Source organism: Amphiura filiformis, unplaced genomic scaffold, assembly GCF_039555335.1.
Source record: "Amphiura filiformis unplaced genomic scaffold, Afil_fr2py scaffold_109, whole genome shotgun sequence".
Classification (NCBI taxonomy): Eukaryota; Metazoa; Echinodermata; class Ophiuroidea; order Amphilepidida; family Amphiuridae; genus Amphiura; species Amphiura filiformis.
Window position 1 is genome coordinate 182,044 of NW_027305573.1, and position 17,473 is coordinate 199,516.

The window sequence follows — 17,473 nt, forward strand, 5'->3', positions numbered from 1 at the left end:
TTCTTACATGAAGGATACACCACTTTGAAGTACCCCTGACCTACATGTAATAAGCATCCTGGGTGCTTACAAAATCACTTCAAGGGAACACTTAAAAACAGGTACCTACTAAAGGCGGTTGCAAGTAAATTGATCATCAGTTTTGAGTATTTTTTATTTTTCTTTGCCAGAATTTGCCATGTATCAACATTGTACCCATTGGTTTTGTGTATATATTTGGTCACCTTCAAGCCTGGCCTTCCAGTTCAGTATATTTTTACAGATATCCTGGGGTGCATAATCCAAATTAAACATGCTCTGTGTAAACGGGGTCATGCATACACTTGAGTTGACTATGCATACATTTTCTAGGGCATCATATGCTCAACTATGCTTATTATGTCAATGCTATATTTATTTATTTATAGAGTCAATACCTTAATACAATGGTGTCCCCCATCTACTACATAAGCCAACATTTCATAATTCTCCTCCATTACATGGATACCCCTTGGCAAAGACAAATTGCCCCCTAAGCGTCCTATGAATTCCCCATCCATTGTGTAAGCCAACACACATTCCACCTTCTTTCTTGGTCTGAGAGTGTTTGTAACAGCAGTTATGTAGATAATGTCATGCTTGTCAACTGTAAGCCCACGTACAGCCATGTCACTTCCTTCAAATATGACTTTAAAGCAGTGGACAACTTCACCTGTGATAGAGTTAAAGATTTGCACCCGGAAATTCTGACAGTCGGCAACCACCAGTTGACGTCTGCTGTTGATGGCGATGAACCACGGTTTCATGAGTTCACCAGGTTTTGTACCCTCCCTTCCAATGGTCTTGATGAGATGGTCATTCAAGTCAAAAACACGTATGCAGCAGAGTTCATGATCGGCAACATAAATCTTGTCATCACTGTCGATAACCACTCCTGTTGGTCGCTTAAGAAACTCCACACCAATCTGCTTCAAAGGAACCCAGTCTTTGTTATACTGAATCACACGCTGGTTTTCCAAGTCTGAAACAACTATCACATCATTCCGTACAGCTATTGCATATGGCTCAAAATTCTGTGAACTTGACAGAGTTGGCATAACAAACTTATTCCTAAGCAATCCAGACCGATCTGTAACAATTACCTCATGATTTCCTTTATTAGTAATAATGAAATCAGTACCAAATTCTGCAATATCATGAGGGTTGTTCAGCTTAGGACCCCCTGTAATCGTCACTTTGAGCTCACCTCGAGGAGCAACAAGCAATGTCTTGGGAGAGTTGGCACATGGCTTGTTGCAGTAATTTACGATGACTTCATACTGACCAACAAACTCAGGCACGAAAGATGCATTGCATTTCTTGTCCCCAATCTCTTCAAACTTTAAGTCTTTCACAGTATTTCCAGGTGACTGGATATGAGCACTGAAGTCTTCAACTGATGCATTGAGAGGAAGAGAAACAGATATTACAACTTCTTGTTTAGTTTTCGGTAAAGTTGGAGAGATCTGAAAGTCTACTTTTGCAGATGGTGATGCCATTGTGTGATTGTTCAGATGATGGTCAAGTCTACCTGTAAAAGATTATGCAAAAATGAACAAATGTATATTATGCCGGTAAGTTTAGTATTGATAACACAAGCAGAAAAAAAAAAGAAACATTGTTCATTAAAAAGTTTATACATTTTGTACGAGTCTAAAGCAAGGCCAGTGATGTGCCAGTAGGCTACTAAATGTTTTTGACTTGTGAATGATAAGAGCCAGAGTTATGTGATCAAGCTGGTATATTGCAAGGGATTTACAAAAATCGGGATATGGTGGAATAAACACAACAGATAAAAGAAACACTATGAAGACAAAATATGTAATTTTAATAAAAACATGTATATTTTCAAAATGAATGTCATACAGAAAGAATCCTAAACTCATCTTTACAGTTTTGTTTCTTTTTTATTGTTCTTTTTGCTTTTCCTTGTACATTTAATCACCAAATAAACGTTGAAGGGTACAACATACCCCATGTACTTATTATTCCTCCCGGATATTCCTTTTCCTTCTTAGACAAGGTTTGTGGCTCAGTATTATAAACAATGGTTATCTATTGAGATTTTATATCATTGCAAAGCATAAGCACAGAAAATGTCTGGTACATAATGGCCTTGTTTTAAAGTGGCAAGGTCCAATCTTATGTTCTGTTCTACCTTACATTTAACAAGAATTTGTCTTTAAAAAGACAAAGTTCACGGATCAGGTGTATATTACTCTACTTTGGTCTAACTTTCAATATTATTATACTAACCCACAGATAATAACCTACTCTGCACTGATTTAACAATAAATAAATGAATTGAGGCATAAATGATACTTGCATCTTGACTCTGGAAAATAAATTTCAAAAAACCTCATCATGTTTTTAAGCCACCTGTAAACAGGAAACAAACTTCCATCAAAATGTCCACTGTATCAGCCCATCAGATGATATTTCCCATTCGACACCCCATTCCTTTTAAAAGAAGTATTATTTGGAAGCAAATCACCTAATGTGTTTCAGGAACACTGCATGTTGGTAACATCTCAAATTATTTTGTTGAACACACATTGCTTGGTTATTACAAGAGTCAATAAACAATCAATTAACTAACAGTGTTCAATTAACTCTAGAGAATGGGCTTAATTTTGTGCGCTGTAGTTATATTCTGAAGTAAATCGCCTATTGCACCTTATCACTAAATAAATAAAATTATAGCTAATTATACTGACCATGGTGACCTGCTTAACCAAACAGTTATGCGTATTGTCAGCATGTGATTGCTATAAGCCAATTGAAAACATGTTTAATAAAAAAGGCTAAAAATTTCCTACACATGAGCAGTCTCACTGGAGATTAAATGTGCTAAATTGTAATTGTCATGGGGAGCAGGATTAGATAAAGGCATACAAACGAGGGTATGAGATATTAGGAATTATTTCCTAGTCTCTTAACCACAGGGGTGGTGGATTACAATAGTTATTCAAGACACATGGTGTGTAAGGGATAAACTGTGCATATGAGATGTGGGTGCAAACGGTTTTAATGTTCACTGGCGTGAACAAAAAAAGGCCTACCAGTAAAACAATCTTTAGATTCTAAATTTTGAGTTGTTTTGCTCCTTCAGTTTTGAAATGAGGAGCAATGTGTGGAAACAATGCCTCAGTGGTTACCACAATTCTCTGTTTTTGTTCACACCATCTTAATTAAACATATCTTGGGCATTAAATTTTATTGGGGCAACGAGAAAAACATGAGCTTTCTTCTGATACCAAAATCTCAATTTTGATGAAGAAAAAAGGATGAGGCTGACGATAGGGTCACACCCCTTCAATCAAAATTGAATAAAAATTGTTTGATGAATAAATATGAATCGATGAATAAAATTGTTTGATGAATAAATATGAATGAAAATAAAGCATGTATCCAATATGCCTCATATCTGAACATTTCAAATGACATAAATTGCCATGTCAATTTCATCCAATGTAGATATGCTTCACACACTTCACACAAACTTGCATGAATTATATATACAATAATGTATTTCCAACATGCAAGTTTAGCATATACACATTATTTGAATAGGAGTTTGATGATTTTTCATAAATTCACTGATTTGTAAACTCGATAAAAAGAAGAAAATGTCCTACCTTTGCAGTAACTGGATCGGTAACTGACAATATTCAACACATCCAACTTTATTATCCGAAGTAAATGGTCAAAGTCCACATCGCTACTGATAATTGTTGATAAGAGGGTTCCACGGATACTCCATGTCAGGTTATATGTGTCAAAAGGAGACACTTTTGGGCAGGATCGTAAATGGAGAAATAGCCAAAAATCTGCCGGTGGGTGGTTTTTTCACAATTTGGGTTTGTTATGAATTTGTGATGTTAACAATGGTAAAAATATTGTCTGATAGTTTCAGACCGGAATATAACTGGCATCTTGTATTTTTTGAGACATTTTTCAAGTTAATTCCTACTCTCAACATTGTCAATAATATTTTTAGAGGCCGATATCTCAATTTCCAATTTTATAATACCATAACTTCCGAACTCAATATCTTCGCTTAGGAATGTCCGATTTAATTGGAGAAAACGGCGTTGTGGTGCAAAATATCTCTATATTTAAGATATGTGAAAACCTCAAAATTGATAACCTGCCCAAAAGTGTCTCCTTTTGACATGACACGTCACATGTACATATATACATGTAGTAGCTTAAGCCAACTGTCTATGCATGGAAATTTATGCCCTCCTGCACTCAGGATTATTAACAACTGACCCGACCCCCTCTGCATCCTCACTTGAATGAGTTATTACTACCCCCATGGAGGGGTCTTTCAGTGAGATTTGATGCCAAAAAATGGGATCATTGGATGAGAAGCCCCAGCCATAATGTAGCATCAATTCAGGGTTCGAATTTGTTTAAAAATTTTGTGTAGCAGTTTTTGGCTAATTCATCATAATCAGGATACTTCCATATACCATGGAAGAAAGAGATGAGAAGGAACCACAACGACTTCGATCGGCCAAGTTTTAATCCGCTTATCTATTGACGCATGAAAAGAAAAGCTATCAATGGTACTTCCTTTCATGTATAATCCATTTACCGCGATCGATGCTTGGCGAAATCATTACTGGAAAAAATTTATAACAAACCCATCCACAAACAAACAAACGCTACCCAGAAGTAAGATTATGGAATTTCACTGATGCTCTGAACATGTATAGTAGCTTTGTTTTGGGATTTTGTAGAAAATGGCCTATAAAACATCGAAAAGGTAATCAAAATCGGCCGTTTTTTTGCCGAGTTTCATCTTTAGCAAATAACGAAGATTTTGGTGACTTTTTCGATGAAAAATAGATGTAAAATGTTCTTAAATAATGCACAATGTTCCGGTTGAGTCCGGTACATAAAACCCGTTTAATTTAATAGTTTATACGTGTATAATCGTAACTAGCTAACTCGTTTCAGTGCCAAAGACTGCCAACTCTGAGAAAAAAATCATCAAAGTTCGGAAAAATTGGGCAAAATGGAAGAAAAAGATGTAGGCCATCAATGACCGATGATCACGTCACCAGAGAAAATCCTATAGGGTGCTTGCACGGAAGGTCATTAGTTCAAATCATCCTTCACACACGCTCCAGAAGACATGCAAATACATGGAATACAATACCAATCACCTATTTAACGCGCTGGGTATTGATCAAAGTAAATCCTCATGAATAACAATGTCAACTAAATGTCGGTAAAGGGAGTAGACAAAGTGAATGCGTTCGTTGTGGTTCCTTCTTATCTCTTTCTTCCATGCATATACTAAAGCACTATAAAAAGTGCTATACAAATGCAAAATTGGGTAGCAGTTACTTCAAAATGTGGAGCAAACTGCTATGCGATACAGCCAAATTCGAACCCATGAGCATCATATAAATGAAGTTGGATTATTTTTTTTCAAACCTGATTTTTTGGTATATTTTGTAATGTTTACACATGCCTCAACTTGAACCTAAATGGAATCGGCCAAATTGTAGGTCAACAGATCAATGTAGTAATTACAACATTATATCCTCCAAAGAAGTCCCCATTAAATAACCAAAAAATAGCCTGTGAGGTTTGTTGCATTTTACCTTGATATTTCAGCTTAAAATGGACAAAAACCGTTTCTGACAGTTATTAATAATATTAATTCATTATTTTTGGCACAGGATACCAAATTAAAATTTGATGGAAATCATACATTATGGCTTTAAGGGATTTTTTTAGGCGAAGATAACTAAAATAACTGTTCTCACATTAAAAGGACATTCAGAGGTCTGTCAAACCAAAACTACATCAGTATTCTACACACACCATTTGTCAAACACTTCAAATATTTACTAATGTTTGAAATAAGGCGAGTTCTCACGTCAAATACCCATGAAAGTAGGCGCAGACCCGCAAATTTCCTACAGTACAGGTTTGCCGTACCCGTAAAAATTGAACCAAGCAAAGAGCAGAAAATTTCAGTTTTGTTGTTTCACTGACAAATCCGGTTTGGACCCTTGAAAATTGGTAAGGACACTTGAAATTTCGACCCCTGATAGTAATTAACCCCTACAATGAATAAGCGAAACACTCATGTCAGAGAGACACATCTCAATTCATCATACCCGGACATAATGAATTATTCCTGTGCAAACCGACATACGTGACCATTTGGTTACAACTTTTTATCTCTTTTTTAAACTCATTAATCAAACAAAAATTGGTGGATCTTATGTTGCATTTTGATGAGGCAGTTTTGTCCATAATCACTCAAAACTGATGGGTGATGGGTACTAATCATTTTGAGGGTTCATACCACTAAATCCGCGTGTGAAGCGGTTTCCGGTAAAAGTTTATCACGACTATAGTCCCAACTATTTGGTGGCATGTACCCTTTAATACAGCCTGTACATGCGGTATCAAGCACCACCTCTCATCTGAGGCTTGGGAGTTTTATTTGATATATCTGGCATATTCATTTAAACAACATCTGCCTCAACATTAACACTTGCTACATGTAAGAAGAATACACTGCATACAAAGACACCATTCAATTGTGCAAATATTTGTTATTTTGATACCATTATCTTTAATCAGTCAGTAATCAGTATGGTTTTAAAAAAATAAATGACTCAATCTAAACACCAAATTCATATATATGATAACATATTTTCATAAACACAATAGACATCTACTGGTGGAATTTACAATATAGATTCATTATATAGCATATTCATGTTATATACTATATATATCTAAAACTGAACTGGTACCATAACCAGAAATTGCAATGATACATTGTAATTGTAAGAAATGTATATCACATTAAATGTTAGCTTGTAGGAACACAAACTTCTTGACATGAATATTTTTACAGAACAAACCAAAGCTCTATGAATGTAACTAGTTTAGTTGCAAACCTGACCCACCCTCCCTCCCCATACATTGTACATAACAAAGCCAGATGTGAGAAAAAAAATAACATCAATATCATTGATCTAAATGTTTATACTGACTTTCAGCACAACTAATTAAAACTAAACTTTTCAATATGTGACACACATCTTCGTCAGAAGAAGTCCTAAGATGTTGTGTTGGCCTTGCCCTTTTGTTGGCCATTGGTGAGTTTTGGTAAAATGAGGGCATTGTACATGTATAGGGATGGCAACTCCAGTCCTTGATTGTGATTTCATTCTGGCAATTGTTTCTTGATTTGGGTGACCTCCTTCAAATATCACACAAATGTGTAAGCAACAATTCTATCCTATACTTTACATCTCAAGTGAAAGTATAGTGTGTCTCATCTCAAGTTGAGTGTACACTATGTTGGATTTCACAGTTATGGGGTTTGCATCCCCAGTGTACGGACAACTCACGCTTCTATGCCTATGTTTACGCCTCGCAGGATTAGGTTAGTGCACACAATTGAAATCTGTGCTGCAAAATCCAACATGGCATTACTCTCAACTTGAGACCAGACTGACTATAGTTTCATTCATGGGGCTTAATTTATATTTTGATTTGTTCCCTTATAACCCAAGAGAGAAAATTCAAAAATATATATCTACAACTGGAAATTCAAAAATATTAATAAAATGCACTACTAAAGTCAATTATTATATCTATCAACAAGTTTGGGCTATGTCATCATTGCAGCTTCCAAGGAAAAATATATAAATAAAATTTCAGGTCTATATTTAGATACCTCATACACACTTTTATATCTACTGAAATAATATGTAAGTTTCAAACATGCAATTACAAAAGTAGGACATTAACGTATATACATGGTGTCCCAGAAAAAATTACTGGGCGAATGAATTTGAACGTAAGTCGAGAAATAGATAAATGCGCGATTACATAACACATGCATCAATTCACTTCCTTCAAAGTTTGAAAGAAAGATCATTCAACACAATGCGCACTAGTGGTTAAACTTAACGGTCAAGACAATGGGCTTCATATTTTGTTCTGTGAAATCCTTTTTGTTCTTTTTAAACAATCTGTTTCTTGCAAAACATTTAATTAGGTTTTGTTCAAATTTGAAATCCTGCACAATATTGAAAGATGATGCTCGGTACTTGTAAATATCTTTTTTCATTAATGTTGATATAAATGTTTCATAACGAATTCTTGGATAAAGAATTCCAGATGGCTTTAAAAATTTCTCACACATTAATGTTTTTGGAATATCTCTAAGAAATTGCAATGCAAAGTTTAAATCTTTTAAAACTTCAACATTAATGTTGCATGGTATCAAAAATCACACGTAAAGCTGTAAGCACTTGATCATTGTCGTTCTTGGCTCAAATGCTCTTTGGAAAGTTAAAAATGTAACATATTTGTGCAACTTAAAAAATTAAAGTTGGAAAGCTTCCAATTGCAGAAATCAAAGTTTTCTCGGACAAACTGTTATTCATCTTCAGTGAAAGCATGAATAACATAACACCGTCGGATTATAAAATAGATGATGTGGAGTAAATTCAATGAGATACTCAAACTTTAGGAAGCGGTGAGCGAGTACATGAAAAAAGCGCCTGTTGGTCAAACTTGGAATGAATTGCATTGATGCCCTCATTATGTTATCGTTAATTTCTTCGCAACCAGTCAACCGAAAAAGAAAAACAATTATCTTATGTGATGCACAATAAAATAGGCTATGTGCTACATTTTTAATTGTTCGATTCTGATGTCTATTTCTCGACGTACGTTCAATTTTGTTCACTCGGTAATTTTTTCTGGGACACCCTGTATACATCTATTACAAATTAGTGTTGATTCAGCTCAATTAGTACATGTGCTTTAAAAGTACATAGTATATAGGTTAATTCTTGATTGTCAACAGGTGTTGTGAAGACTTTTTGATAATTATAATTTTTAAGGAGAAAAGCAGGAAGAAATGGTATCTGTGTCCTGTTTCACAAAGACTTACGACGGATCTTACAATTTTGTTTTTAAAGGTCAATTAATTTTTAGATCTGTCATAAGGCTTTGTGAAAGAGCCCCTGGCCTAGGAATTGAACCCAGGGCCTCAGGTTTGTGAGACCTAAATCTTTAATCAGAAAGTCTGTACGTCACCTTAAAACAAACATATTTCCATTTGATGGATTTGTATGCATTAGTTTAGAACATTTGTACAAAACTTGATCATCACAAAATGCCATAAAAATTTTACACCAACACCACATTATAATACATTAAAAGTGTGCACATTATTATAAAAGTACTTGTTTGGAATGTATCCATACTTTATACATACATAAGTGTATTTTACATGTCAGCCTCAACAATATAAACTATGGCATAAATTCATATTAAAGCCATAATGTATGATCTTTAAAAAAAGGAAATTTGTTTAATTTTGGTCAAACCTTATTCCTGACAGTCCTATCAGCATTTTGAATACAAAAAAACACAATCAAACTTTGATGGAAATTATACATTATAGCTTTTACTATATATACTAAATTTTTCAAAATATATAAGATCTCCTTAGGAATATGAGATGATAATCACATCTATTGAGTTGCTACACTTCTTTGTTTTGTCCCCTTATCTATTATTTTGAGAACTACAGATAAACACACTCATAGGTGCTCAGTAAGTGCAACCATACCAGTCTAAAATACTGTATATTACTTTTCAATTTTGATGAGGCTACTTACAGGTATAATAAAAGTCAGAGACAAAGAAACTAGTTTGTTTCTGGCGATCCTGACCTGTCAATCAAACTCCCCATAGACTGTGATTGGTTTAATAGTAGCACATCAGAGAGGTCGGCGTATCTGGGGCTTCATCAGATAAAAGGAATCACAGAAAATGGAGAACAATGTTGGTACTTTTACTAAGGCAACATTTCTAGGCATTGTTGACAATGTACCTTCAGGAAAGAAAGTTTCATATTACCAACACCTTTTAAAGAACAAGATTTTGGAGACGGTTTGTATGGTTGAAGGTGAAAAACTAATCACTAATTTAAAAATTGCAATCATCACAACAACTGTTTCTGAGTTTGATTGATAAGTGTCATCAGATGCAAGCATTTTTATCTCTTGACTTTTAATATACCACTGTTGCCTAGATGATCTACATGTATAATATTGAAAAAATATTTGACATCTTTATACTTACAATATAATTATGCCACAGTGTACAAACTGTACATGTACATGCACATGAAACAGATTTTTGAAACCCCTTCAAACATATTTCACTTGAAATCCTGTGCTACTTGCTAGTTCGCAGGGCAAACTTAAAAGAAACGGGCAAAACAGACGTGTCATTTATCGGTATGACATTTTCGTTATTGACGCTGCCCTATTTTAAGTTTGCACAGAAGAGGCATCTCAGTTTGAGTGCGTCGATTGTCAGTAAATTGCACATATACTCACTCTAAATTGTTCATCAAACTAATCCTGCATTCCTTATGAAAAGAACCATATGCTGCATTGTATGTACAATCACCAAAAAAGATGAAAAACGCATCTAAAAAATTCGGTACGTGCAAGCTTACGGCACTAAAAATCAAAGTCATAAAGCAGCTAAACAGAGTGGCGTCATCGCCTTGCCACAGACCTGAATGTAACATGTGACACCTGATCATGTGATATTTCATATTTACGGCACTAAAATTGGAAGTTACATTGGGATTGTGTGCTCGGAAAACTTATTTTTTCTGGATTCATAATGGAGTATTAATTACAATTTCAGCCATGCACGTTTAGGTAAGAAGTACAACAACCCGTGTAATTAATATTATGACAAACATGCAGATATTTAAAGCTTCTGGAGCCTTGTACTGTTTATTAATTGCTCTAATTGAAATTACGTTGCACTCGCTTTCTGCCCGGCTTTCTGCATACAGATCAACCCATACCGTACCAGCAGAGCTAAGTACGGTATGGGTTCCTCGTACTAGCTACTTGCAGGGCATAATTTACAGCCACAGCTTACCATATTCGTTTGTTTGGTTGTTTATTTGTTTTTTTACTTATACCAAGTTTTTTCCAAAGACAGGCTTACACATCTTTACCTGCCACAGAGTCTAAAAAACACAATCAAAATAGTACTGAAAGATAGTACAGAACAAACAAGGTTTCCTTTATGTTATATGTTACAGACTTCAACATGTGACCCATCTAATGCAATCAATCACAAATAATAGAATTGAGGAACTTGTCAAAATAAAATAAATGAAATGACAGAAATATAAGAAAATTGATCACTAAAATTGTATAACGTTGCAATAATATGTATGTATGCTAAGCTTATTTATATACAGTTTTCAACAATTAAGTGTACATTTTGGGCCAGCTTATAGCTATAATAACTCCCATTTCAACATTGATTCACCAAATCAGGCAATCTGTGCTAAAATACATATATTATGTAAGCTTACTCCAAAAGCGACCCCGGGTACATTTTGACATTTCAGTCGATGCTGGAAGATTCTGTCTATATGGAGACTTCCAGCGAGCTAATAACAATTGAATGTATACATGAATACAAAACCCACCCAAGTCCATGGGAAGTGATTTTGAGAGAAAAACCTGTGTATCATTTTAATTCCATCAGTTACAGTTACCTGGTCAATATGGTAAGTTTTACGTGCAAATGAGTGGATTAACCTGTATTAGGTATGACGATTAGCATTTCAGGGACTTTGTGGGGTTCATTTTAAATTTTGGACTTGGGTGGTTTTTTGAATCATATACAAAGACAACAATGTTAGAATGAGATTACCACTAGTAAGATAATACAAAATAAAGCACACAGGTATGTATGATGTTGATAAGCATTCTGCCATGTAATATAAACCACACACTTTCCTTTATTAAATCCATTTTTTTTTCAAAGTCACTCTCTAGCAATGAATGTGTTACAAGTGGACTTTTATACATACTGGATTTCAATCAATGTGTTACAAGACTCAAATCATGGAATTGGGTGGTTCTTTCATACATGCTATTTTTCACATACTCAATAGACACAGAGGATGAATTTGAGTTGTTCTTTCATATATATGACAGGCCTATGTATAGCAACAATTTCCCATGCTTAACTCAATTTAGCCAACGTATGGACTTGGGTGGGTTTTGTATTCATATATTCAATTACATTTTTCAACATTGTTGTTTTTTTCCTGTCAACTTTTCATATTAAAAAAGCCCCCAAAACCTAATGAAACCTTACATGTACCCTTTACCCAACAAAGTTATGCTTTCAATGGAAAGCATCTTTAACATAAGACCGATCATATTGGATCATATCTGATGCTGGATTGGAATATTTTTAGGAGCCAGAACAGACCCCAAAGTAAAATTTGCAATGCTTTCTTACTAGCTTATACATGCTAGCATATGTGCGAAAAGTAAATTACAACTTATAGACCATGATTCTATGATGTGCTCCATCTACAACATATGCTAATGACTCCCCATCCTCCTCCATCACACGAATATTTCGAGGATAGAAAAAGTCACTCCCAAAACGACCTAGAAACTCTCCCTCTATTGTGTATGCCATAGCACATTCAGTCTTTTTAAATGGCCTCTTGGTATTTGTAATAGCTGTGATGTATATCACATCATGTTTATCGATTGCCAACCCACGCACATTCATATCATAACCATCTAATTGGACTTTGAAACAGTCCACAACTTCCCCAGTGACAGCGTTGAAGATCTGAATGCGGCAATTCTGACAGTCGGCAACAACTAATTGATGCTTACTGTTGAATGCCATAAACCATGGCTTCAAGAGCTCGCCTGGTTTGGATCCTTCCCATCCAATGGTTTTGATGAGATGCCCATCGGCATCAAATACCCGTACACTGCTAAGTTGACCATCTGCGACAAATATCTTCTTGTCTTCGTCAACTGCGACACCTGTGGGTCTGTACAGGTGTTCGTCTCCAATCTGTTTCAAAGGTATCCAATCTTTATTGTACTGAATCACACGTCGATTTTCCAGATCTGACACTACAATCATGTCTTCTTGTACAGCCACTGCGTATGGTTCAAATGTCTGCGAATGGGACAGTGTTGGTGTGATAAATTTGTTCTTCAGAAACCCTGAGCGATCCGTCACCACGACTTCATGATTACCTTTGTTGGCAATAATGAAATCATTATCCACCTCAACAATATCATGCGGATTGCTGAACTTTGGGCCGCCGACAAGCGTTGTTTTTAATTCACCTAGAGGTGCCACAAGGATCATGGTTGGAGAGTTTGAACAAGGCATGCCACAGTAATTTACAGTCAGACAATGCCTACCAACCACACTAGGAACATACTTGGCTTTGTACACATCCCCTCCTGTACATTCAAAAGTTATATCTTCTATTTCATTACCTGGTGCTTGAATATTTCCACTTACAATAACTTGGCTTACAGAGTCATCTTTAGGAGCTGTCAATGTTATCTCAACTTCTTGGCAGGTCTTTGGAGAAGTTGTAGAACAATTAAATTTGACTGTTCTTGATGTCGTTGCCATATTATAAGCTGGGAGCAGATGATGGTAGATAAGTCAGATGTATGTGTTCCTCTGCTGCAACAAGTTGCTACACATGAAAAAGACAATTATCAAATGTAAATCTCATTATTTGCAAATTATATATTTATTTACTTAATCTCAAATGTTGGGTAATGGGTTGTCAGTTCATACTACTTTTACTTCAAAATTACAAAATATGAGTATTATTGTAGGTCACATTTTTCAATAAATGACTTGGAATTGCAAAATGTAGTCAGAGAAAGAACAAAGTACTCTGATTGATCTATCAATAGATAAATTGATTGATTGATAATTGATTGTTCAATTGAATACATGAATACAAAAGCCACCCAAGTCCATGGGAAGTGATTTTGAGAAAAAAACCTGCGTATCATTTTAATTCCTTCAGTTAGATTTACTTGGTCAATAAGGTAAGTTTTACATGCAAATGAGTGGGTTAAACTGTATTAGGTATGATGATTAGCATTTCAGGGACTTCGTGGGGTTCATTTTAAATGCTGGACTTGGGTGGTTTTTGAATCATATACAAAGACAACAATGTTGGAATGAGATTACCACTGGTAAGATAATACAAAATAAAGCACACAGGTATGTATGTTGATAAGCATACTGCCATGTAATATTTAACCACACGCTTTTCTTGATTAAACCCATTTTTTTTCAAAAGTCACTCTCCAGCAATGAAGTTGTTCTTTTATACATACTGGATATCTACCAATGTGTTACAAGACTCAAATCCTGGACTTGGGTGGTTCTTTCATACATGCTATTTTTCACATGCTCAATAGACACAGAGGATTCAATTTGAGTTGTTCTTTCATACATATGACAGGCCTTTGTATAGCAACAATTTCCCATGCCCTAACTAAATTTGGCCAAAGTAAGGACTTGGGTGGGTTTTGTATTCATATATTCAATTAAATAATTGGTTAAAAAATTTAACACCTACATGTGCAAGTAGGTAGTCTATGAAGGTATTTGGTAGTCCAAGTGTTTGGTTTAAAATGATGCCGAAGTTTGCACCACAAATTGCTGCAAATTTTCCTGTAATGCCTAAAATCACAGACCACCCTGTTTCATGGGGTAAAAGGGGGCATGCCTATGAACAATTCCAGTGAATCTGACGTCAATGCTCCCTATACATCATCCTCAAATGCCCCCAGCAGATGACTACCAATATGCCTTATGGTAACCCAATATTTTGACTCATATGTGTACATGTTAATCATAAAACTGGTTGTATATTTTAACCAAAAATAATATCATATTAGGGGGCTGGCATTTTCTTCGGAAGGGGGGGGGGGGTCACAAATCTGTCAGTGACCGGAGTCAATTTTTATGACCCCCCTCTATTGCGAACAAATTTTTACGACCCCCTATCGCTGGTCGAAAAATTTTATGACCCCCCTTCCAACTACACAGACTCAAGAAAAATTATTCATTGCCGGAACTAAGGCGCGGAGCGCGTCAAAACTTAAAAGTGAAAAAAAGTGTGTGGAGCGCGTTAAAACTTTTATTGTAAGTGTAAAGAAGGCGTTTGAGTCACCAGCCCTTAATAATTCTATAACCCCCTATTTTGGGTGTTAAAAAATTATAACCCCTATTTTTGGTCTGAAAATTCTATGACCCCCAGTATTTTTGGGACCCCCCCCTCCCGAAGAAAATGCCAGCCCCTTATTAACAGAAATGTAAAAATTTTGTCCAAGGTCACCCATCTTTGCACTCATTACTTGATACAAATAATAATAAAGAAAAATACATGATAAGGATACAAATACTATAATAAGTGATAAAATTCACAATACAATGATGAGTGAAGGAATTACAGTTGAGGCTCAGAGGCCTGTAGTTCTGTAACCCCTTGATACAGGTATACTGCATTTACCAGACATGACAGTAGGTTATCCTATGTTGAACACGAAAAACAAAACACACAGGCCAAATACTAATTTCTGGTAAGTAAAATAATGAAATTAATATCATTAATATGTGATACGAGTACACAAGATTTACATTGTCATATGAAAAACTTACACATGTATTCAAGCAATGTAAAAAAACTCTATCCTTTAAATTACAGCAATTTTAATAATCAACATTTCCATTGCAATATCAACAACAAAATCAGCAATTAGCAACATAGCTGCATGATCGATATAACATGAATATCATCCTTTTCTTCCATTCAGTCAAAACAATTGCTCTGTATATACATTGTATTGTACAGTATTGTATGTAAATCTGTGTAAGTGAAATCCAATACATAAGCCATACGATGTACAAATGATCACAGCTGTGCCTGTGTATTCACTTATAAATCAATTGAGTTATACTCCTGGTCAAAAAAAATCTCACTGCTCACTTAAACAAGCTTTCTGCATTTGATCTGCATTAAGTGGATCATATTCGTAAAACTAGTTAACGGTCATGACAGTTGCCCATATCACTTTGCTGAAACAACTGGATCTTATTTTGCCCCTAATTAGAGGAATCAGCTATCAGAATTGAATGTATTGTCTGGTTTCTTCTACAATTTAGTAAACTGTGTATATGGAAATTATGCAATACAATATGGAAATACAATGTTAACTGTGAATATGGAAATTGCAATGTAAATGCTGCACTTCTATACACTTTGGGGCAAAATATATAGGACTTGCATCTGCATCTAGGAGGTTGAAGTTAATATAAATATGCGGCCAATATCAATATTGGAGTGTATAACCAGGCACCGTGTAAGTCCCTGGTATAACCTTACCAATTTTCACATTTTAGGCAAGTAAACTGACATGTGGATTTTTTAAACCTGGAGTATACTTCCTGATGTGTGTGTAATCAATGCTAAAACTGGTACGCATGTACACTGTACTCTGAACATGTGTCATCTTTAGATGAACCAGAATTGATAATTTGAATACTTAAAAGTATATTTTAGACAAAGATGGAATGAATAGATGTTACAATACTGTATGTATTTGTTTGCTCATTTCTTTTATCACATTCAAATAATGATGAAAATGAATAATTTGTTATGTACATTTTCTAACCATGTCCATGATTGATAATATTAAATCATAAACTTCCATGCAGTTTACAAATGTATAAATACATCATTGTTGTTTACCTGAGCTTTTTATTGCATGTCTAATGAAGTGAAAGAGTGGGATGGGTGGGTGCAACTCCCTCTTAAGTACTGCAGATTAGTATAATGTATAATCATACAGTCCTTATGATTCTTTTAGCCAATTGGCACTCTTTGCACAATCCCAAAATTTCAAGGTCAAAGCTTATACAGGGGTCAAAGTTCAAAATGCTCAAATTTTGTTAAGGCCAATACCAAATTTTCCTCTTGTTGTAAGAATTCAGAAAATATATATGACTTAGAACTTAGAATCTGTAGCTATTTGTGAAGAAGTCAAAGGTTAACTTTTGTAGTGGCATTGTGGGGGGAGCTTTGGGTGCTGAAGCCCCCTGCACTTTGTTAAAAATTAAGTAAAATCAGCCATTTTGGGCGATTTTAGACATTGAGCCCTGCCCCCCCAGATAACTCTGAAAGAGGGCTGAGCCCTCCTCCTCCCCCCGCAGGAAAAGATCCTGGACATGCTGGTGTTTTGGGCTCCAAACAGAACATTTCTGATTTTGATGATGTCAAAAAATGATCCACTGATAAGTGATAATGTTAATACTGATTTATATTAGGAACAGTTTTTTTAAATGTGAGATTCTGAGGGATAAACAACCTAGAGTACCACAAAAAGTCTTGGAAGTGATTTGTGTTTTCTAATAATATTTATATGTACAATGTTTTCCTAAATGATTCCAAAATCTAAAATTTGTTGAAAAATCTAAAAAAAAAAAAATCTGACAAATTCCAGAAATTGAGGAGGGAGGGACAAGAACAAAATATACGGCCAGGCCC

At 35.2% G+C, this 17,473-nt stretch overlaps 2 protein-coding genes across 2 annotated transcripts; both read right to left on the bottom strand.

The window, feature by feature from the left end:
- Positions 1-401: 401 nt before the first annotated feature.
- LOC140144978 (uncharacterized) lies at positions 402-2,075 on the bottom strand. The gene has a single exon (XM_072166771.1). It carries the CDS (start codon positions 1,515-1,517, stop codon positions 402-404), a length of 1,116 nt encoding a protein of 371 aa, XP_072022872.1. The 5' UTR covers positions 1,518-2,075.
- Positions 2,076-11,897: 9,822 nt separating this feature from the next.
- LOC140144986 (uncharacterized) lies at positions 11,898-16,990 on the bottom strand. The gene is made up of 2 exons (XM_072166779.1): positions 15,589-16,990; positions 11,898-13,600 (listed from the first exon to the last, which is right to left on the bottom strand). Exon 2 carries the CDS (start codon positions 13,531-13,533, stop codon positions 12,412-12,414), a length of 1,122 nt encoding a protein of 373 aa, XP_072022880.1. The 5' UTR covers positions 13,534-13,600; positions 15,589-16,990; the 3' UTR covers positions 11,898-12,411.
- Positions 16,991-17,473: the final 483 nt, after the last annotated feature.